General features: G+C 46.6%; 3 protein-coding genes across 6 annotated transcripts in view; 2 read left to right on the forward strand and 1 right to left on the reverse strand.

The window, feature by feature from the left end:
• The window catches only part of PPL (periplakin), a 53,278-nt gene extending 40,106 nt beyond the window's left edge, over positions 1-13,172 (forward strand). The window contains exons 15-22 of the mRNA XM_065412018.1: positions 515-693; positions 777-915; positions 2,177-2,370; positions 3,568-3,718; positions 4,224-4,307; positions 5,116-5,232; positions 9,693-9,785; positions 10,509-13,172. Of these exons, the coding sequence (XP_065268090.1) occupies positions 515-693; positions 777-915; positions 2,177-2,370; positions 3,568-3,718; positions 4,224-4,307; positions 5,116-5,232; positions 9,693-9,785; positions 10,509-13,172 (3,621 nt within the window). The remainder of the gene's footprint in view (positions 1-514; positions 694-776; positions 916-2,176; positions 2,371-3,567; positions 3,719-4,223; positions 4,308-5,115; positions 5,233-9,692; positions 9,786-10,508) is intronic.
• ROGDI (rogdi atypical leucine zipper) overlaps positions 1-22,102 on the forward strand; it is a 177,691-nt gene that overhangs the window by 45,412 nt on the left and 110,177 nt on the right. The window lies entirely within an intron of this gene.
• UBN1 (ubinuclein 1) overlaps positions 15,186-22,102 on the reverse strand; it is a 34,824-nt gene continuing 27,907 nt past the window's right edge. For all 4 annotated transcript variants that reach the window (XM_065411539.1, XM_065411541.1, XM_065411540.1 and 1 more), the window contains 3 exons: positions 21,016-21,268; positions 20,570-20,659; positions 15,186-17,565 (listed from right to left, as the gene is read on the reverse strand). In XM_065411539.1, the coding sequence (XP_065267611.1) occupies positions 17,513-17,565; positions 20,570-20,659; positions 21,016-21,268 (396 nt within the window). In that variant the 3' untranslated portion in view covers positions 15,186-17,512. The remainder of the gene's footprint in view (positions 17,566-20,569; positions 20,660-21,015; positions 21,269-22,102) is intronic.

Here is a 22,102-nt window from a genome sequence, read left to right on the forward strand (position 1 = left end):
CTGTCATTGTCTTGGCAGGAAATTCAGATCTCTCTTCCCACCGTGATGGGGTCAGAAAGCAAACACCCAGTAAGATGAAGTGGCCATAACAGCTAGGGGCTATTCTTTAAGGGCCTCAGTGTAAGGAAAGAATATTAGTGGGATAGAGGTAGAGTGAATGGAGGGGACAGAGTCTTGAATGTTAAAATAGGGTGGATGAGGGAACATTGGATGTGTGGGTCCAAAACCCTTAACACAGTTTGCAGTTTCATCCCTGCATCACAATGGCATGATCCTACAAAGAAATGCCATCCTAGAGCAACATGCTGCTGTTTGACCCAAAATGCCCTCAAGAAACATCACCTTGTCTCTACAGGCTGAGACCCACCTGGCACAAAATCCTCCCCCCATAGCTGGAACAGGGGCTAGTGCAAACCTCCCTGCTGGCCCAAGGCAGCCAGGAGCTGCTGCCTTGTTCGTCATCTGGTGGCTAGAGCCCTGTTCAGTGGCTGTAAGGACTTTCTTCTCATTGCAGAACATCTCCAATGAGGTCCGATGCATCGAGCCTGAGAAAGCAAAGAAGATCCAGGAGTGTGAGGCCTTTATTGACACAGTGCCCAACACTGGCAATGCCACCTTGGTGAGGAACAAGGTAGAGGACACTAATAAGAAGTACGACCAAGTGGTCCAGCTGCTCGGTGCTGCCCAGGAAAAGTATGTTATGGCTTCCGCCGGGCTTAATGCAGACTTTTCAGCGGTAGCGTGGGAATGCAGTAACATTCTTCTTGTATTTACAGGGTGGATGTGGCCAATCGCCTTGAGAAGAGCCTTCAGCAAGGCAGAGACCTGCTGTCTGCATATGAAAACAAACTGGTGATAGAGGATACTGTGCCAGAGGACTTGGGGGCCCTAGATCATAAGAAAGAGGAGCTCTTGGTAAGTGGTTTCTTCAGCCAGTTCTCTAACATATTGACATGCTCAATAAACAGATATACACTAGAAAACCTGGCCCAGGTATCTGATCAAGGGACCAACCAAAACACCAATGGGTTAGTGGAGATGATCTTCAACAAAGGTGGAGAAGACTTGGACTCGTTCCATTTTCATCAATGTGTCTGCAGTCCTGAGACAGGAGATTGCTTGACAATGGGTGGTCTCTGTACAAACTTCATTGGAGCACAAGGGATTCTCAGCACAAGGTAATCATGCACAGGGATGGTCCGTGCCTCATTGCCACCAATGTGCATCCCTTAAATGAACGCCCCTAACTCACCAAACCAAAATTCTAATGCCTGGCAAGCACTACTGATTTGACTATAGGGCTACCACTGGAATTCGGATGACAGAATGGCTCAGGGACCACTCGGTTAAGTAGCGACCTCTAGGTCCCAATCTACATCCTTGTGGGTAAGCTCAATGGAAAGGCCAAGAACTCAATGGGCCCGTGCCTGACAGCCTCTAGAGTCTGTCTCTCGGGAACAGGGTGCAGGCAAGCATGCAAAAGCTATTGCAGTGACAGGGACGAAGGACTTAAATCTTCAGCACTTTTCACAAACACTGTTACCTTAAAAATTAAGAAAAGGGGGAAGTCAGGACAAGAGAGAGGTGGTTTCCTCCCCAACAGATCTACTGGACGGCTCCTAGCCTTTGTCTAGAATCCCCAGGCCTGGGGCCTGAGTGTCACCCTTCCACAGCCAGGACACAGCACCATCTGCAGCATTAGCACAAGCCTGGCCATCCTCCAACATGGCCTGCAATGCCGACGCCGGGTGCTGCTGGAACAGAAGGGCACTCTCATGCAGAGCACCACACCCATTGCACTGGAAGCAGGCCTAGCACTCTTCCTTCTTGCTTTGCATCCATGGTCTTTGCAGGGCTGGGAAGCAGTGCATCACTTCGATCAAAAGAAGGATCCTGTATACTGGCGAAATCTTGCACTGAGCCAAACCTTTCCTAACTGAAGTAATATTTGCCATTCCCCTCATCCTATGAGTCATGATCTGGGTACAATTGCATGGGGTAGCAAAGAATTCAGGGGTGAAAGGGTTAGAGGAGTAGGAATGCAAGGAACACTCATGAGTGACCAGCGAACTTCTTTCTTTAAAGCTAGAACTGTAGCTAAGCTATGTCAAAGAAATACTTGGTGAAAGCCTAGGATCTGTCTAACAACCCTGTCGTTCTCCTACTCCCATTCCAGGCCATGGGCATGGAACTGCAGTCCAAGAGGGCTCTGCTTAATGAGGCAGAGCAGAATTTGCAAAAAACAAAGACGTGCTCCAGCACCCTTGCCAGCCGCTTTCAGGAGCACTGCCCCGACCTCGAACGTCAGGAAGCTGAGCTCCACAAACTCAACCAGCGCTTCAACAACCTCAGCAAGCAAATTGACCACAGGTGAGGGTCCAGGACAGGCTGTTGGCTGAGCACTGGAGATACAGGTTAGGAGAGGGAGTCCCTCGTCTCCTAGCACATGGGTTTTTACAACAGAACACAACTGATAGGAATGGAATCAAGTCTGGAGGAATTGCAGTATGGTCCCTAGGGATACAGGGATGGGTGAACAACATGGGTGCATCTAGAGCTGATGGGAGTTTGGCATTACAGGTCTAGGGAAGGAGGCATGGATGGTTCTTCAGCATGTGTAGGCTGAGCAGATCTGGGTGGCCTTTGGTGCTAAGTGCTCTCGTAGTGGAGACTGGAGTTGTTACAAGACTGGCCATTTTATCCACAAGGGCTGAAGAAAGGATGAATGAATTCCCCTCCAGCACAGCCTCTCCCTCCTGCCTCTGACTAGGTTTCCTCCCTTCACTGGCCTTCATTTCCCTTCCACATCAAGATCAAGCCCCCTTCAGGGCTTTGCACGCATTTGTCCTTACCCACCTCCTACTTCCTTTACCTACACTCCACCCGCACTCCTTTCCTCTTTCACCCACTCTCCACTACCCATCCACCTTCACGCTGTGCCAGATGCCTGACATAACCTCCAAGCACTTGCTTGCCACATACTCCACCACCCAATTCTTAATACCCAACTAGGCAATGACACGGTCTGTTCTGGCCCCACCCCATTGCTTGCTTTGACTTAGTCAGATCTGTGCTGTATTACATGCACATCTTTAGATTCTAAGTTTCTCAGGACACAGACCTTTTTTGGACAGGCACATTGTATGCCACCATGCCTATCGATAGTTATATTCCAATGTCACTGTGGATTCCACCGCATCCTCAGAGCTAATCATTGTCAAACCACACTAACTGTTGGTGCTTGCGGTCCCTGATAGACTGGTGAGAGATGGGCACTGTATGGAGTGCTTTGTTATATACAGCACAGCTGAATTTCACAACCCTCCTCCCTGACCTAGGATGCACCATTGCTTAGAACTGCAAGTGGAGGAAGGAGTATAAAACCACAGCATGTTTTAACATGACCTGAAGACCTCCTAGGAAATACTACGTAGGAACCTGCAGAAGATGACTCCTCCTGGGGGAAAACTCAGGCCCCAAATTTGTGTCTCTGAGAGGGTGGGGCCAGAGACATTTGCAGAAACTGCACTAGCTTGGGAAGTATTACATCTCATATCCCCCCTGCAGATCTCAGACCCTGCAGAAAGCAAAGTCATCCTATTCCACCTATCGCTCCGGCTACAATGAAGTCAACCAGTTCCTTTGTAACATTCCGAACTATGAGCCACAGGAGACGGACAACATTCAACAAGTGGAAACGAAGCTGAAGAACCAAATGGTAATTCCTTCTCCTCTGAGCCATATGCTGCAGGGAGCCTCTCAACATCTTCCCCACACTTCACATTCACAGTCACCAACACTGATCAGGACTGTTGCACGGAGAGATGCAAGCAGCGGCTACAACAGGGGTTAAGGATACAGTGGGGGTTAATAAGTCCTTGTTCGTTTGATGAAGAGTTCCTGCTTAGCTAATGCAGAGGTAGGGCTCTGGAAATGCATCTCAATCTGAAATCTAGTGCTGTCCCTAATACAAAATTATTCAGTGCTACTTCACTTTGCCCATGACTACTACCCTGGGGGGCACATGTCCCAGTGGGGGGAGAACCCGCCAATGAGCCAGAAAATAGGTGAGGGGCAGCTGCACCCATTCAAATCACGTTCAGAGAACTGAGGAAACAAAGGAAAGAATTCAGACCATCTCCTAGGTGTAGCTTTAACTGGAGCCCTCTAAAATGCCATACTGCTTGGTCCTTGCTTTTCCTGTGCTGTTTGTCCATTTATAGACGCTGCTGGGTGATATTGCACGAAAGGAGCAGGAGGTACAGAAAGTCTCTGCTGATGCCCAGCGGTACCAGCAGGCAGTGAAGGTAAGAAGTGTGATTCTGTCACTAGAGGTGTTCTCTATAGACTCAGAGACTTGAAGGTCAGAAGGGACCATCATGATCATCTAGTCTGACCTCCTGCACATTGCAGGCCGCAGAACCTCCCCCACCCACTCATGAAATAGACCCCTAACCTCTGGCTGAGTTACTGAAGTCCTCAAATCATGGTTTTAAGACTTCAATGTTACTGAGAATCCACCATTTACACTGGTTTAAACCTGCAAGTGACCCATGCCCTATGCAGCAGAGGAAGGTGAACCTCCCACCAGGGTCTCTGCCAGCCTGACCTGGGGGGAAATTCCTTCCTGATCCCAAATAGGAGATAGGATAGCAGTGGCTGCCAAAAGCAAACCACTGCGGCCTAGTGACGGAGCAAAAGGACGGGGGAGGTAAGGACAGCTTAGTTCCAATCCCTGCTTTCACAGCAACTCCCTCTGTGGCCTTTGTCCCATCAGTTAACATGTCTGTCTCAGTTTCCCCATATGTAAAGGGGTCAATTCTCCCCTCTTGAAGACAAGTGGCTTTAAAGCACTTCATATGAAAGTCACAATACAACCACGAAGGTGCATTAGCAGGATAGACACGACAGGCAATGCCTGAACTGGAACTCCCAATGAGATAGAAAGGTCTCACTGATGTTGCTGTAGATCCCATCATTCTAAATTAGCTACTTAACAGAAGACCAAGGGTTGGTGTAAGGACAGGTGAAAGTTTGGGTCCATGCACAAGCGAAGGGGCGCATAGGTCAGGAGGCCTGCATCCTCACCTCTCTAACGTCACCACTCTCCTGCAGGACTATGAACTGGAAGCGGAGAAGTTACGATCCATTCTCGACATGGAAAATGGACGGAATGGCTACATGAACAAGAGACCCAGACTCCAGTCTCCAGCTGCCAAAGTGAAAGAAGAGGTAAAGCCGTGATGGGGTCGAGAGAGGCGAAGGCCGGGTTATGGCTTCGAGGAGCCATCAGTGATTGTACGGACGATGATTTTCGCTTCTGTGACCTCAGCCTCATTCGGGGTTGGGAATTCTTCAGCACCATTAGTGGATCAATTATCTAGCATCCCAAAGGTTTTTGGGAAGGGTGAGAAAAAAGTACCTGAGCTTGCACTTTGTTCCAATGAAATCTCCCCCTAACAAGACTTTCAGCAGGAAGGACAGGTTTTAGGGGCTAAAATACTGTGTGTAAGCTATAGATACTACACAAAGACCATGCAAGTTTTCAAGCTACTTTATACCTTTATAACCCACTGTTTGGCTATCTTAGCTCATCCTTCATCGTATATTGCACCATGCAGCTGAAGTTGCCCACATGAGTCCCCAGTTGTCCTACCTGTTACACGCGTTTGGTAGAGCAGGTTGGAGGAAGGGAAACTATTGTTCTTTGAGTGATGGCCCCTCTTGGTACTCCATACGCGGGATACGCAATGGCTGTCTGCTGGCCTGCACAGGTGCTGTAGCTCTCCTCATGCTCCCAACCCAGGACAAAGGGCGGTGCGGGCTGATTATGCCCAGGTCCCAGGATTCAAAAACTGTTTCCTGCCCTCGTTCCTCTTCTGTGAGTGACAAACATCAACACTGCCTCTACTGCCTAGCTGAGGCTCATATTTCTGACAAGTGCAGCATCTGCTTCTCTCTTCTCCCCAGAACTCATGAGGATCGGGAGCAGACTCAGAAAACACCTCCTGGAGAAGGCAATGAAGCCCCAAACAGATGTGGGCCAGAGACTCCCCTCCCTCACTCCCCTCAGCATGCAGTGCCTCTCTGAGCACAAGCTTGGGAACAGAGGCTAAGTCTGATAAGCCTAAAGAAAAGGCTTCACAGGAAAGTAAGGGGCGCTTTCATAGATAGACATAGAAGACTTGCCCTTAATAAGCCAGTCCCAAAAAGAAGGGATCCCTCCCTGACCCTATCAGAGTCAAGAGAGCCAATGTGCACAGGTACTAAGGTCTTAGGTCCAACTAAATCTTCCTGACAAGGAGGAGGCGGCACGTAAGGGTATGGATCCAATGGTTCCAGCACTTGCTCCGGTGGTGAAGATGAGGTATAGATAGCTCCTGGTGCTTCCATCCACTTCAGGAACTCAGACAGTACTGATAGCAATCTGGCCCCAAAAGGAGCCAAAGGGTGACCAGAGAGGCTCCGGCCCCACCAGCTCCAGGAATGGACTCTCCTCATACTCCAGGATGGTTGGAGATGTCTTCCAGGGAGATGTACATCTTTGCTCTCCCCCATCCAAGTTCCCTGCTCCTATTGGGTCCATCTATATTCCAGGACATTGTTTGCAGCCCTCAACATGAAAGATGCATATTTTCATAAAGATATCCAGCCTTCAGGTGGAGGTTCTTCAGGTTCCTCTTCAACCAAGACCATTACCAATCCAGAGTCCTCCCCTTCAGTCTGGTCACAACACCCAGCGTGTTTACAAAGATTTTTCCAGTTGTGGCTGCTGGAGAATCATAGAATATCAGGGTTGGAAGGGACCTCAGGAGGTCATCTAGTCCAACCCCCTGCTCAAAGCAGGACCAATCCCCAACTATTTTTTTTGCCCCAGATCCCTAAATGGCCCCCTCAAGGACTGAACTCATAACCCTGGGTTTAGCAGGCCAATGCTCAAACCACTGAGCTATTCCCCCCCTCCCCCCCATCTTCTCTTGGATGAGAAGAGAAGGATTTATAGTCTTTCCATATTTGATGACTGGCTTCTCAGAAGCAACTCCTAAAGGAGGTCCACAAGGCAACCTGTGTTCTGCTCAGCCTTTTATCGTCCCTAGATGTCTGTGGCAATCACAAAAAAAAAAATTCTATGTTGACCCCCATGAGGAGCATAGACATCATAGGGGCAACACGTTAGACTAAACTACAGCAAGAGCGTAACTACCTCTCAAAAGATTTGAGCACTTTCATAACCAGGTCGCTCTCAGACCCAGGATGTCACTCAGAACTTGCCTTTCCCTCATTTGCCATATGGCTTTCATGCACACGTGACGCCATTCAACAAGCTACATCTAGAATGCCTACAGGCCTTACTTCTCTCAGTGTACCCACCAGAGAATGGCATCATAAATGACAAGGTCACAATTCTGCCCAAGAATTAGGGCTGTCTTGTCTGATGGACAAAACCAGAAAAGGTTCAGGTAGGTACCCCTTTCCTCACATCAACATCCAAGGCAACCACCATTACCAATGCCTCCCTCTTGGGTTGGGGGGTGCACATGGACCATCCCATGGCACAAGGCATCTGGACCCCCCGAGAGTCCAGAATGTACACAACTTACTAGAACTCTCAATGGTTTGTTGGGCCTGTAATGCCTTCCTCCCACTCACCCAATCCAAATGTCAGACCATAGGACAACAGTATTTTATATAAACAAGCAAGAGGGAACGAGATCTCTCTCTTTGTGCATAGAAGCAATCACCCTCTAGAATTAATGCATCAAACATCACATAACCCTATCAGCAGCTTCATCATACTTACCCAGGGTGCAAAATTCCCTAGCGGACTGTCTGAGAAGACACTTTTCTGCAAACCACTAATGGGAGATTCACTATTTGGTTCTCAGCGATGTCTTCGCTCAATGGGGAATGCCAGCTTGGGACCTTTTGGAAGCTTCCTCAGTACTGCTCCAGAGCAGTCCTGGGCAGACTCATTGGGAGATGTCCTCCTGATGTCAAGGAAGGGTTGCTTGGGGTATGCTTTCCCTCAAATTCCTTTGATACCATAGGTTTTACAGAAGATCTACCGAGACAGAGCTTGAGTCATCCTGATTGCGCCCAACTGGCTAAGACAGTTCTGGTTCATGGATCTGTTGAAGCTCTCAGTGCGACCTCCCAGGAACATCCCCACGTTGCCAGATTTTCTAATGCAACACGGGGGTAAATTCGCACACCCAAAGCAGGAGTCGCTGCATCTTAGAGTATCTACTTACCCTTAAGTCTTCAGGTATTGCATCTGGTTCCCTGCAGGTGCATTTAGCAGTAGTCAGTGCTTTCCATCCTCCAATGGATAACAATACGATCTTCACACCCACATCACAACTAGATTTCTGAAGGGGATTTTCAGATCCTTTCCACCGTGGTGAAGTTTGCATCTCCCTGGGACCTCAATTTTGTTCTATCATCTCTCACTGAGACTCCCTTTGAGCCACTGTCCACATGCTCTGTGACCCATCTGTCCATGACGGTGACATTTCTGATAGCTATAATATCAGCCAGAAGAGTCTGCGAACTGAGAGAGCTTATGGTGGCCCCACCATATACTACCTTCTACAAAGGAAAGGTCTCTCTATGCCCCCACCCCAGATTCATACCCAAGGTAGTTTATGAGTCAGGTCATCCACTTATCTGTATTTTTTTCCTAAATCACATGCCTCTGAAGAGAAGATTGCATGCTCTGGATCTTCGGAGGGCTTTAGCCTTTTATCTGCAAAGAACAAAGGAGGTTAGAAAGATATCTAAAGTATATTTGTTTCCATAGCAAAGTGATCAAGAAGTCAACCTATATTGGGCAGAGACTTACAACCTGAGATCTATTTTGAATTATCCTTTGTTACCAACTGGCTGGTATTCCCCTTCCGTCTCCTCTCCCCCGAAGGGGTAAAGGCTCATTCCACCAGGGGACAAGCTACTTCAGCTGCATCTCTGAGAGACATACTCATACTAGAGATATGGCAGCCATTTGGAGCTCTTTGCATACCTTTGTGAGACATTATGCCCTGGAACAGACCTTGGCTGCGGATATGGCTATGGGGACAGCAGTACTACAGTCAGCTATCATTTCTGCATCCTCACACCCACCACCTGTTTGACTACTGCTAGTTAATCTCCCACGTGTAGAATACACAAAGGGACCATCACGCATAGAAGAAATAGCGGTTACTTACCTGTAACTGGAGGTTCTTTTGAGATGCGTGGTCCCAATCTGTATTCCACTACCCACCCACCCGCGAATTCATTACTCTGTCGTAAGAATAGGAAACTGGAGAGGTGACAGCCCACACTGCACGTTATGCCCTCAGTTGGGAGCACAAGGAGAGCTACGGAGCATATGCAGGCCAACGGACATTGCTTCCAAGAAATTCTACACTCAGACCCATCGTGTGCATGCATACCCCACGTATGGAATACACATCTCAAAGAACTTTCAGTTACAGGTAAGTAACCTCCATTTCTGTGCATGGAACCTATAGAACAGAACCCACAACACAGTAAGATCACAGTAGAGGGAAGGTTTGGAGAAAATACCCAGTTGCCCTGCCATGCCTTCCCTACCTATCCTGCATGTCGCCATTTGTTTTGTTTCTATTCAGAAATTCTTGATTAACAGCTCTAGTTCCACTTCCTTCTCTGAATGCCTTTCTGTTTCACAGGAAGCAATTCTGGCTGCTAAATTCACTGAAGTTAATGCTGTCAATAAACAGAGGCTGCAGAACCTGGAATTTGCCCAGAATCTCCTGAGGCAGGTAACTGATAAATAGCAGGAATTGATTTAGCTAGAGATGAAGCTAGGAGCTTGACCTTCCAAAATATGCACGATGCCTCCTCTTAAAATCACAGCTGCTGGGTGACTTAGGATGGTCACATCTTCTGCACCACAGTGAAGGATTTTGGAGGTTTATGCATACATTAAAGTAGATTAACTTTATGCTAAGCAATTTTATTCTACAAGAATATTTCATAAAGCAGAATTGTACATAGTTGTACACCACCTAGAAATAGTTCTAGCTAGTGTGACACATCCTGGAAATCACCACCCAGAAGGAACCTAATTTGAGCCCACCCATCAAGAACAATCTAGCCCACCCAATGACTTCATCACACTCCCGATTTGGTGTGAGGGAGTGTTATGTAAGTCTTAAGATGCACTAGTTGAATGGTTTTCAACTGTTTTCATATGAGCGCCACCTACAGATCCCCTTCCCACATATACTACTCCATGGAAGATGTGTCTGGCTGAGAAGGAAGGGGTGGTCATGACCCCGTGGTTAAGAACCCATGCACTAGTTCAACAGAGGGACATGTACTTGCTAATATGCAATATTCAATCATTTCCAATGGACCTCTCCATTAGTTTGAAGTTATCCCACAGTAGTTTTACCATTATAGATGCTGAAGATAGGTACACCAAATAGTAATTGCTAATGAGAAAGGTTATCCTTACCATGCACTCTTTATTCCAATGACAGCAGCCAGAGGTACAAGTGATGCAGGAGTCTGTCCAGACTAGCAAGTCCGAGAGGCCGCAGGAGGAAGTCTGGAAAATAATGAAAGAACTGGATGACGAGAGTCAGCGTCGACAGCAGCTAGAGGGGGAGATCAAAACCATCCAGAACGACATCCTCCATCTACAGAAACAGAAGCCCCAGGAAACTGTGCTGAAGAAGGAACTGCTGAAGAAAGTGCCTGACCCTCAGCTGGATGAGAGCTGCCACAAAATGCAGCAGAGCCTGGCAGAAGAGCAACGCAAGAACCAGGTGCTACAGGATGAGCTGGAGGCCCTAAATCTGAAACTGCGAGCCCTAGAGCATGAGAGGAGGGAAGGGGGCCAGGAGTATATCGTTAAGGAGGTCCTGCGTATTGAGCAGGACAAGGCACAAGCAGATGAAATCCTGAAATTGAAAGAAGAGCTGGAGGACCTCAAGAGGCAGGAAGGAGCAAGAGAAAATGAGGTCACCCTCCTGCGCCACCAAATCACCGTGCTGTCTGATGAGAAGAACAAAGAGCAGGAGAAGGTTACTGAGAAGGAGGTGGTGAAACTGCAGAATGACCCTCAGCTGGAGGCGGAATTCCGGATGGTGCAGGAGAACAAGGAAAGGGAGAGCTCCCTGAGGCAGAAGCAAGAGGAGGAGCTCAGCTACCTGCAGGACAAGATGAAACGGCTAGAGAAGGAGCGGGCCATTGCAGAGGGCAAGATCACAGTCAAGGAGGTGCTGAAGGTGGAGAAAGACCTGGCAACAGAGAGGGAAGTAAACGAGCTCCGACGCCAGTATGAAGACGAGAAGTCCAAGGGCCGTTCCAACGAGAGGGAGAAGGCTGAGCTGCTCAGAAAGATCCAGGTCCTGGAGGAGGAGAACGCTAAGGTGGTTGTCCAAGAAAAATTACGTGAGATAGTGCGCCCAGATCCCAAGGCTGAAAATGAAGTAGCCAACCTTCGTCTGGAGCTGGTGGAGCAGGAGAGGAGATACCGAGGTGGGGAAGAGCAGCTGAAGAGCTGCCAGAATGAGCTGGCTTACCTGAGGAACAGAAGCGGCCAGGTGGAGGTGAAAGAAATTATCAAGGAGGTCTTTAAGTATAAGACTGATCCCGAGACCGAGAAGGAATTGCAGAGACTCCGGGAAGAAATTGTAGACCGGACCCGAGCGATTGAGAGAGCTGATCTGGAGATCTACCAGCTGAAGCAAGAAATTAAGACCTTGAAAGACACCAAACCTCAAGTGCAGATGAAGGAAGTCGTCCAAGAGATACTGCAGTACCGGGAAGACCCCAAGACCAGGGAGGAAGTGGAGTCTCTGAGAGCTCAGCTAGCAGAGGAACAAAAGAAGCACATTGACTTGGAGAGGGAGAGGCTGCTCCAGGAGGAGAAGATCAGACAGAAAGAGGAGGAACTCTCACAAGTGAAAGAGAAAGTGGTCCAGCAGGAAGTGGTGAAGTTTGAGCAAGATCCTGCCTTGAAAGCAGAGATCAACTCCTTCTCTCAGAGCATTGAGAGTGAGCTGAAGCAGATAGACTCCCTGCGGGAAGAGCTGCGCAAGCTGCAACGGAGGAGATCTGAGTTGGAGCGCCAGCTGGAGGAGCTCGAGAAAGAGAGGCATGCCCGCAGAGAGGCCGAACTTGAGGTGCAGAGGCTGAAGGTCAGGCTGAACGAGCTGGAACAGCAGGAGAGGGAGACAACGGAGAGAGTAACTGTGAAACAGAAGGTGATCCTGCAGCAAGACCCGCAGCAAGAGAAAGAACACTCTCTCCTCAAGCTGGAGCTGGAGGAAGAGAAGCACCGAAGGCAAGTCCTGCAGGCTGAGCTGGAAGCCCTGAGGAAGAAGCTCCTCACATTGGAGAAGATGGAGGTCAAGGAGAAAGTAGTCTTTTCAGAGAGAATCCAAGTGGATAAAGGGGACACCGAATATGAGATTCAAAAGCTGAAGAGCAACCTGGAGGAGGAGAGTCGGCGGAAGAGGGAGCTGGATGCAGATGTCAACCGCCTCGAGGCCAAACTATCTGAGGTGGAGTTCAACAATTCCAAATCCTCCAAGGAGCTAGATTTCTTGAGGGAGGAAAACCACAAGCTCCACCTAGAAAAGCAGAATCTTCTGCTGGAAACAAGGAGGCTACAGTCCGAGATTGAGCTCACAGCAACTGAAGCTCGGGATTTACGGAACATGACCCAGACTGACAGTGGGGTGAATCTGGACGCCAGATTCCAGGCCTTGGAGAGAGAGCTGGAAGATCTCAAGAAGTTATCCAGAGAAAAAGATGCAGAGATTGAGCAACTTCAGAACCGCCTCAAGACAGTGGCCATCAAGAGAGAACAGAGAGAGAACCACTTGCGGCGCTCCATTGTGGTCATAGACCCCGACACTGGCAAGGAGATGTCGCCAGAGGAAGCTCACAAACTTGGCCTCATCGAATGGAGCTTGTTTGTCAAGCTGAAGAGCCAGGAATGCGACTGGGAAGAGATCTCAATAAAGGGGCCTACTGGGGAGTCCTCCGTGATCCTCGACAGGAAGTCTGGCCAAGAATTCTCCATTGAGGATGCCTTAAAGAGCGGAAAGTTAACCATGGCTCAGTACGATGGTTACCTGAACAAGGAGATGTCCATCCAGGAGCTGGCGGTACTGGTGTCTGGAAAGAAGTAGTTACAATGTTCCCTCCACTCTACATTGAAACTTTTCTTACAGCAGCTTGCTCAGAGCTGCACCACTTGTTACAATTCCAGATTGCTGCAAATCCTTTATGTCTTCCGAAATGCTATAGCCTTTGCACAGTCCAACATGAGGCTGCCATGAAGTCATGCTGCTTGCTGCATCCATTGCATAAGAGCACTGCCATGCCAGAAGTGGAAAATGCATTTGTCAACATTACATTAACCTTTCTTCCCCACTACAACCTTACCTAGGTACTCACGCCAACAGAAAATGAACAAAATCATCTTCTGAAGTTGTTTATTAACATGTGCTCTCAAATTTAGCAACTGAAAAGAGGTTGCACATTCCTTTTTTGTTTTTTGTCAAGTATGCACTTCTCTCTAGAGGATACGGCAAAGCTGTATAAAGAGCCACTGGAAAGAGACAAAAGGTCAAGACGACCCAGATCAGCAAAGGGAGCCTCGTAAGCCACCCACTTGTATGAAAATCTAGAGAGACATTTTCATTATATACAGTTGAATGAATGATGGTATCTTCATCTGAGAAAGGCAGCTAAGTGCACAAAAAATGAAATTTACATTTTCATTCATAGTCATGATACTCACATCTAATCAAAGCTGATTCAGACATACTTCTATCACCTCAGTGCCTCTAATGCCAAAGGAGAGGGGGAACAAAAAGAATTGTAATTTGATACAGTAATTCCTAGATTAAAAGGAGGTATTTTCATATGACATCACCAGAAATATGTAAAGAGATGTCAATATTATGTAGTAAAACATGCTACTGTAACCTAATGCAGAGGTGCCTTCTGAAGTCATGCTTACCTCATGGTTAAAAGCCACTCATACTGATATTTTACTGACTAAAGTTACGTTCAGCTATATGTATCATTCATTTGTGTAAGGGAATGGGAAATATGGGGAAATTCTATTTATAGTACAAAATAAAAATGCGGTGGTTTAAATCAGTTTATTTTTCCTTTTTAAATTGATGCCTGCCTTTTGATCTAATGCCTTAAAGGAAAGGAACCCAAATTTCAGAGGCAACCTTTCACCCAACACTTACATTTATTTTTTAATATAAAGAAATGTGCATGTTAATGTTGTACCAATATCTTTGGAAAAAACACAAATTGCTTGTTGGTCAAGTTTACCGGCAAGAAAGGCCTGCAGCTGATCATTAGCATGTTGTCCTGACCCTTGCAGCTACTGGAAAAGGCGAATTACAGGCCGATTTTGCTTTCGGGTTAGAGCTTTGGAATTTCTGCCTTACCATGCAGCTCTGCTATGAAAAAAGGATACTAAAGAGAGCACCTGTGGGGCTCCATGTTTATTGCATCATGGATTTCCTGATCCCGTGTGTTCAGTTTACAAATGGAAGAGCTTTTCCTGCAATCTCAGTTTAGGAGCTGAAAGGCAAGCTGAGTTTTTCCCACCTCACATATCCTCCTGGGTAGTACAGGTTCTGCAGGCCAAATGCTGCCTTTAGTGATACCCACAGGGATGTGATCTTAATAATGTCCTGAGGGCCACTTGTGCAATCCCATTGCCGTTAAGAAACTTACACAGGTGTAACTGATTGGAACCTGGTACACAGTTCTGCTCATTTTCCTGGAGCTCTGCTGACACTACTCTGCAGGACTAAGAACACTAAAAATTTATTTTACACCCAACCCTGCTCCCACTGAAGTCAATAAGAGAGTTTTGACAGTGACAGGAGCTAGATTGGGCCTTAGGTCACCGTTATTAAGCTAAAAGGATGGTCCCTCCCAGCAGATGTAACACACACAGGAATAGGTCTGTTGAGTAAGAAGATGTCATTCTACTACAATGGCAATTTAAGAGTTACAGACGTATTTTAAAAGGACTTGGTCATTTACAAAGCATCGGCCAAAATGCATACTAATAATTAGTCACCAATGAGTGGTTAGAGGCAGCAATACAGTTACGAAGATGATCTTCCAGTCAAATTACATTGGAAGTGAAGAGACCGAAAAGAGCATTTTGGAAACTTTGAAACAGTTTATTCAGTTCCTCTGTACAAGATCGACAGTTTTCACACCACCCCCATCATTATCCTCGAGACAGTCCCAACACTCACAACAAAAATAAAGTAAATCGCAGCTCTTACACACAACAGAAACTGCCGTACTAAGTAAGTGCTGGTGGGAGGCTCGCCCCCCACCGTAAAGAAAACAGCTAACGTTGCCTAGTCAAGACAGAGATCCCAGATGCTCTGCTCCCCAGGGCTTGTGATCTCATTCCGTATTTCTGCCTTGCCACGGCGGTTTAATTCATTCACTCGTTCATTACAGCATGTAAAGAAAAAAAAATCCCACAGAATTTCCACCGAATAAACATTTCCCTGAGGCAAAGGCTTCGCTAAATTCCTAAAACAAGGGCATTCCGCTCCAGCTGCCACACGCGAATGTGCATCCCAGCAGAAACACCAAAGTGAAAGCAAAGAGAGGGAGTGGAACCAGTACCTTGGGTTGCTCATTAAGGGCTGAGATCCTGCCAGGTGTTTCAATGCCCTTTCAGCTGCCACTGGCTTCAGTGGAAGTTGAAGGGGCTTGGTACCTTTCAGGATTAGGTCCTAAATGGGAACCATGCGACATCCACTGCTCAGAGTCCATCGATAACTGCTGTACTCTATCTTAGTAATGCAAATTCTGTCTTTGGCTCTTTTGCTACAACTTAGAAATATTTTATTTTTTTGTAAACAAATTTGAATTCTGAGCTGCATTTTTAAAGAAAAATATGAACAGTGAAGTGATCTTGAGAAGTCCTTTATCAGTTCCACTTCCAAACGTGTGTCTTGGGTCTTACTAAAAACAGAGAAAACTAGAGCTACTATTGGCTGGCCTACTTGATTTCAGTATCCTTCCCAAAGCACAGGAAGGAATTCTGCAAGCTTTCACTTGAAATACCAATGACTATGAAGTCCAGATAAATTAGACCTGGTTAAAAACTGACCTGAAAGAAGGGAGATCACAACACCACCACAAGTCAATGGGGTTTACGATCTGAGAACCGCAGTCTGCCCCCTCAATCTATGCAGGCATATCAAAGGGGACATGCAGACAGACTGAAATCAGCTTACAGGGCTAAAGCTAAAAATATACACTCAGATCCTAGTAGATCCCCATTGCTGCAGCTCTGACAAGTAAATGATTTTAGTGCAGAAGTCATCAAAGGGAGCAATATTCACTGGATTATCAGTGACTTTTGTTAATCTAGATCACCAGAGAGATCATTATTGAAGACCCTAGTAAAGAATGGCTTTAGGGGAGGGTCTGGAACCCACTTGCACAAACTCAGATAAGAACTGGTGCTCTTGCTGGATTTGGTACTGGATTTAACGTAACCAAGTCACCATTTAAGTTCAGACAGTGCAGCTTTTGATGTGCAACCATAAAAAGCTCTATTAAATAAAAACAGAATACATTTTAAATATAGAGTGATTAAAAAAAGAACTGAGGCGCACACACAAAAAAGGGCCGTAATGGATGTTATTAGTCCATTCTTGCTCCACCATAAAAGGCACTGGAATTATGTCTTCCTATACATGTGACATGCTGAGAAGTGTTCCAATCGATCCAATGCATTCAAAGGTAATGATAAAACTGAGCACAAAAAAAAAAAAAAAATCCCTTGAGAGGAAATACAAACGTAGAATCATTTCAGTGTCCGTGAGTGCATCTAGAAATGTCTCTCTAAGAGTCTTCAGTCTCCTCCAGAGGGGAATATCAGGCGATTCATGATAGTCACCATAAAGGAAGTGCTAAGTCCTCCAACTAACTTGAGCACTGCTTTATAGTACAATTGAAAAATTAGAACAGAGTCAATGTCTTTGAAAAGCACTAGCAGTGCTTGAGTTATCCAAGTAAATCCAAAGCAGGAATAAGCACCTTTCATGTACTCTCCTGGGGAACCAAGGAGGTAACTGAACTCAGAGGTACTTGGCAGATTTAGACACAGGTGGGGGGAAAGCCACCAAGGCGCTTGACTTTTTGAAAGAAAGACGCCCCACCAGTGTTGCCCCACAAGTTCTAGCGCTTGCCAGTGAGGACCGGCAGCAGTGAAACAGTGCCGTAAGTGCTTCTCTCACCAGGGTGTGGCGCAAGGTGGCTTGCTTCCTGCAGAGCTCCTCTCTGGATGCCACTGACCAAAAGTGCCAATGAGCTCTTCACTCAACTCAGTTTCTCCAGCTGATGTCAGGAAAAGAAAACAAAGAGCAGGTGGAAAGCAGGCCATCTGCATCCAGTCTTCACAGCTGACTCCTCTTGGTTTGTCCTGGGCTTGCATTAGCTTCCCTTCTTGCAGACGTCACAATTTTCGCTGCTGCACGTTGGACCCTTTGCCATGAAGCTGCGACGCATCTGAAAAGAGAATGAAAAAAAAAGGAAGAGGTTTCAGTGTCAGCACTAGGATTCTGTGCACAGCTGGGAGGCACCAAGATACCATTGCATGTAAAAGCTATTGCATCACCAAGGATTCAGACTAGAAGATACTGGGGAAAGATAGAGATTTTCATGGACATGTGGTAACTGGGAGTGGTCTTCACTGTGCTTGTATATTACATGGTCTCTGGAAGCAGTAGACCTCTTCTATGGACTTCCAGCATAAGCATCACCAAGGGCCATAGATGCAGGTAGCTAGGAGGAGGGAGCTATTGGCCAGCTAATCTAGCAAGCTATTCTCTCATCAGTCCAAACTAGCCATGGATAAGGGCACTTGCTAACAAATACATGATTTTACTGATTACCCAGACAACCAGGAAATTGTAGTTACTGAGAGTTCAAATAGGACCCAAAGAAACTCACTGCACCACCAGTAGTAGGGGAGAAGAACAGTAGGAGGAAGTAGATCAAGGAAAAGGGGCATCGCAGAGGAGAAGTGACAAGAGAGCCAGAGAGTTGAAGAAAGCAGAAAGTTTCCAATCGCAATTACACTAGCATCAAACTATAACGCGTGAACTGGTGTATTTGAAATGCATAGCTTGGCAGAAGTGGTAATGGGCATGGGGGACTAACAGTTTACCCTGTACTAGCCACTCCAAGGCAAAGAGGGTTTTGCTGGTTCTAGAGCGGACTCATGACACAGATTCTTTCAAAACAAGAGACAAGTAAAGTTAGAACCACCACTGGGAGAGAAATACATGTGCATGTCCACCAACAAGCAAATTGATGACAGCATGGCAAACACACACTGCATGCCACTTGCTCAGATGCTTTTGGACAGCTGTTAGTTACACATACTTTAATTTAAGATACCATCAATTCCCAGCACTGGCAGAGACATCCCAACACACTGCAGGCTATACAGTTTTCAGATGGCTACATCTGCATTACCCTGAAACACAATCTTAGGTGGTGTTCCTCTCCAACAGAAAGGAGATTTATTTCCATAGTCAGTCATAGTTTATTCCACCACACAGATTCATAGATTTTAAGGCCTGAAGGAACCCTTATGATCATCTAGTCTGACCTCCTGCATAACACAGGTAATAGAATTTTACCGAAAGATTTCTGCATCAAGACCATAACTTCTGGTTGAGCTAGAGTATATATGTTTATTTAAAGACACCAGGTGATAAAGAATCCATCATATCCCTAGGTAAATTGTTCCAGTGGTTAACTCCTCACAGTTAAAACGTGTGCCCCCTATTGCTAGTCTGAAAGTGTGTCGTTTCAGCTTCTGGCCACTGGATCTCATTAGGCCTTTCTGTTAAAGAGCTATCTACCATCAGAAATCTTCTCCTCATGTAGGTACTTGTAAGACCATGATCAAGTCACCAATTTTCCTCCAATAGAGAGGAGATTTCTGCTTAGCAATACACAGAATACATTTTGTAAGACCTGGGTTAATTAAAAAACAATGCTCCCTAGAGGATGTCGTTTTATCATCGCAACATAAAGCAAAAGGTTTTTGTCTCCTCCATTATCTACATCACGGATACAGCTTACTGATTTCACCCACCTAGTCACTGCAGATGGGCCCTGTTCTCTGCTCCTCCATGTCTATTCTCTATTGCGTATTGACTGGAGAGAAACGGTATCTCAGCCAGGACTTGGGTGATGGAGTGGGGAAGAGGATTGATGTGGGTTCTCATGAATGCACAGTGCCCATATCCTTTGCTCAGCAGAGGAACACATTCCTTGATGATAGATCACACAATACTAAGCTATGTTACAAGGCTAGATTAACTAGAGGGTCACCCACCCCCAGTGGCCTTGCCACACCAAAAATAAGTTGCCTCACTCATCCCCATACGTGGCACGTTGCTCAAGCATGAAACACAGCAGCAGGAAGTACTGTACTTCAGGACTGAATTGCATTAATAGAGCTACGTGGTGTATTGTCCAAGATTAAGAAAGCAGGAACAGCCATTCATCAGGACTGAGCTGCACTTGCAGTGTTGCCCGGGGAAGTTTGCACAGCACTCTACACTTGGATCTTGATTTTATGAACACCAACTGTGTCCCTGTTCCCCCCTGCTCCCAGACCCATAAAATGCTACTGCCTTTATGTGGCTTTGCCATGTGCCACACAAGTCACAGCAGCTATTGTTCTAATTAGAAACCGACAGAGAAGGAAACAACAAGGAGTCCGGTGGCACCTTAAAGACTAACAGATTTATTTGGGCATAAGCTTTTGTGGATAAAAAACCACTTCCTCAGATGCACATGCATCTGTTAGTCTTTAAGGTGCCACCGGACTCCTCCTCGTTTTTGTGGATACAGACTAATACAGCTACCCCTCCGATACTTGACACCATGCAAGAGAAGGAAAGTCACCTGCTTCTTACAGATCTCCCATGGTCTGTGCTGGTTCTAAAGGTATCCAGCTGGGGTCACAATGAATGTACTCACAAAAAGGTCATGTGACCAACACTAGGTTGCTGAAGGAGAGGCAGCTAACTAGCATGTTATTATGCATGGGAGCAGTATTTTCTCCTGGAGATAGTGCAACGCCCTTTATCTAGGTAACAGGTGACAATTTTCTATGCAACTAGCACATTTAATCCTAGACAATACTGGCAAGTTATGCAAAACCACATAAACCTCTTAACCCTGGCAGCATGGCCCTTTACCATGCACCAAGAACAGAGCCAAACCACTTGAGACACTCAGAAATCCCAAAATGCATCTGGGGGGAGGGTTCTGTCTTTCCGGAATGGAAGCTTTCTACCATCTAGTCAGCAAACGCAAAGGATGTTAAGGACCCTAAACCTCATGTGCTGGTGAAATGAAGCATCAGCAGAGACTACACCAGTAAAGACAACATTGAAGGCGGTGGAGCTTTCACCCCAAGATGAGGCATCCATCAAGGCGGAAGATGACTCACAAGGCACAAGACAAACAAGACTATCTGACAAGTTACCTGGCAAACTCTGCGGTAAATGGGTGGACAGGGCAGAGTGTGGGAGTGGTGCTGCATGGTGCGGGCTGGAGTGCAAGCCAGCCAGAAGACCTAGAGAGAAAAACAAAGAAAGGAAGGGGGGAAAAAAAAAAAGAAGAAGAACAAATGCACATTGAGGACGGAAACAAGCAGAGGAGCTGCAGCAGTTAGAGCCTGTAGCTTCGCCTCCAGTACTAGTTCTGCTGAACAATGGAAGACAGGGATGGCTGGGACTTCTGGGGTAGCTATAGGTACATGCCTGAGGGCCTCCAAAACCACTGGCTTAAGACGCAAACGCATGAACTACAAGCACAAAGCAACAACATGAGAGATGGGCTCATATGCAACGGTCTAACAAAGTACAGTCCTGGTGGCCTTGCAATTCTACAGCACAGGCATGAGAAACACACACAGGGGAAAGCACTCACTGTGGCTGAGGCCATGGTGGAAAGTTCCAGGGGCAGGTCCCGTGACAATTGCATCCTTGGATACTCCTGCTTTGGGGGAGGAGTCTGAGCTGAAGGAGATGACGTGAAGAGGGAAGGAATGGATGGGAGAGATAATCCCCAGCGGGGTGGAGCTCAGGGCACCCGGCAGCTTTGGACTGCTGGACTTGTAGGATGGAGACAGTACACTTAAGGGAGGAGAGCTGGTTAGCAGCACAGCTCCACTAGTTCCTTTCTGGGAATGAAACAGCAAAAGTTAGTCAAAATGGAAACACAATGGCACCTCATCAGCCTTCCCATTGGATGAAGAGAGCTCTGACCCCCCTCCCCCATGCCCAAAGCCTCCTCCCCCATACACCTGCCTGCCAGATACCAGAAGACCAGCTCCATAATGCAAACAATCCAATGTCCAGATGTTCTGTTTCTGGGAACAGAACCACCACCACACTGGCCCAGACCAGTGGTCCATCTAGTCTGGAATCCTGTCTGCAGCCGTGAATGGCTCCTTCAGAAGAAGGTATAACACTTCCATGATGGGTTGTCATGCATGAACATTGCCACATGGGAAGTTTCTTACTAACCCTTGGCTTATGTCCTGAAGCATAAGGGCTCATTTCCAATAAACTTGTATCCTTATCCTACCAGTGTAACTGAAAATATTCTTCAGTCACATGCCTACTTCTACCTCTCTAAGCTCTTGGTCTGAGTAACATGCACGGCATAGAGCTCTACAGCTTGATTAGAAACGGCAAACACACAAATTGTTCAGTCCATTTAAAATGTGCTCCCTTTTAATTGTGTGGTGACCCTCTCTCAGCCCATCCCCTTCTTGTGTTATGAAAAAAGAGTAGATATGAATGGCTGACTTGACAGTCAATTGTTATATGAAGGCATCTAGAATTGATAAGCTTTCTTCTGGGGGTGAAAACCGCGGGGTTCATTGCATTAAACACAAGTAGTAAATATGAGAAGTAGCTCCAGGCTTATTTAGTGAGATCCTACAGTGGGTTTATTTTGCACAGTCCCTGAATTTTCAGTATGCCGCAGAATTCTGCACAGAACAGGCTGA

Source organism: Emys orbicularis, chromosome 10 (assembly GCF_028017835.1).
Source record: "Emys orbicularis isolate rEmyOrb1 chromosome 10, rEmyOrb1.hap1, whole genome shotgun sequence".
NCBI classification, from domain to species: Eukaryota; Metazoa; Chordata; order Testudines; family Emydidae; genus Emys; species Emys orbicularis.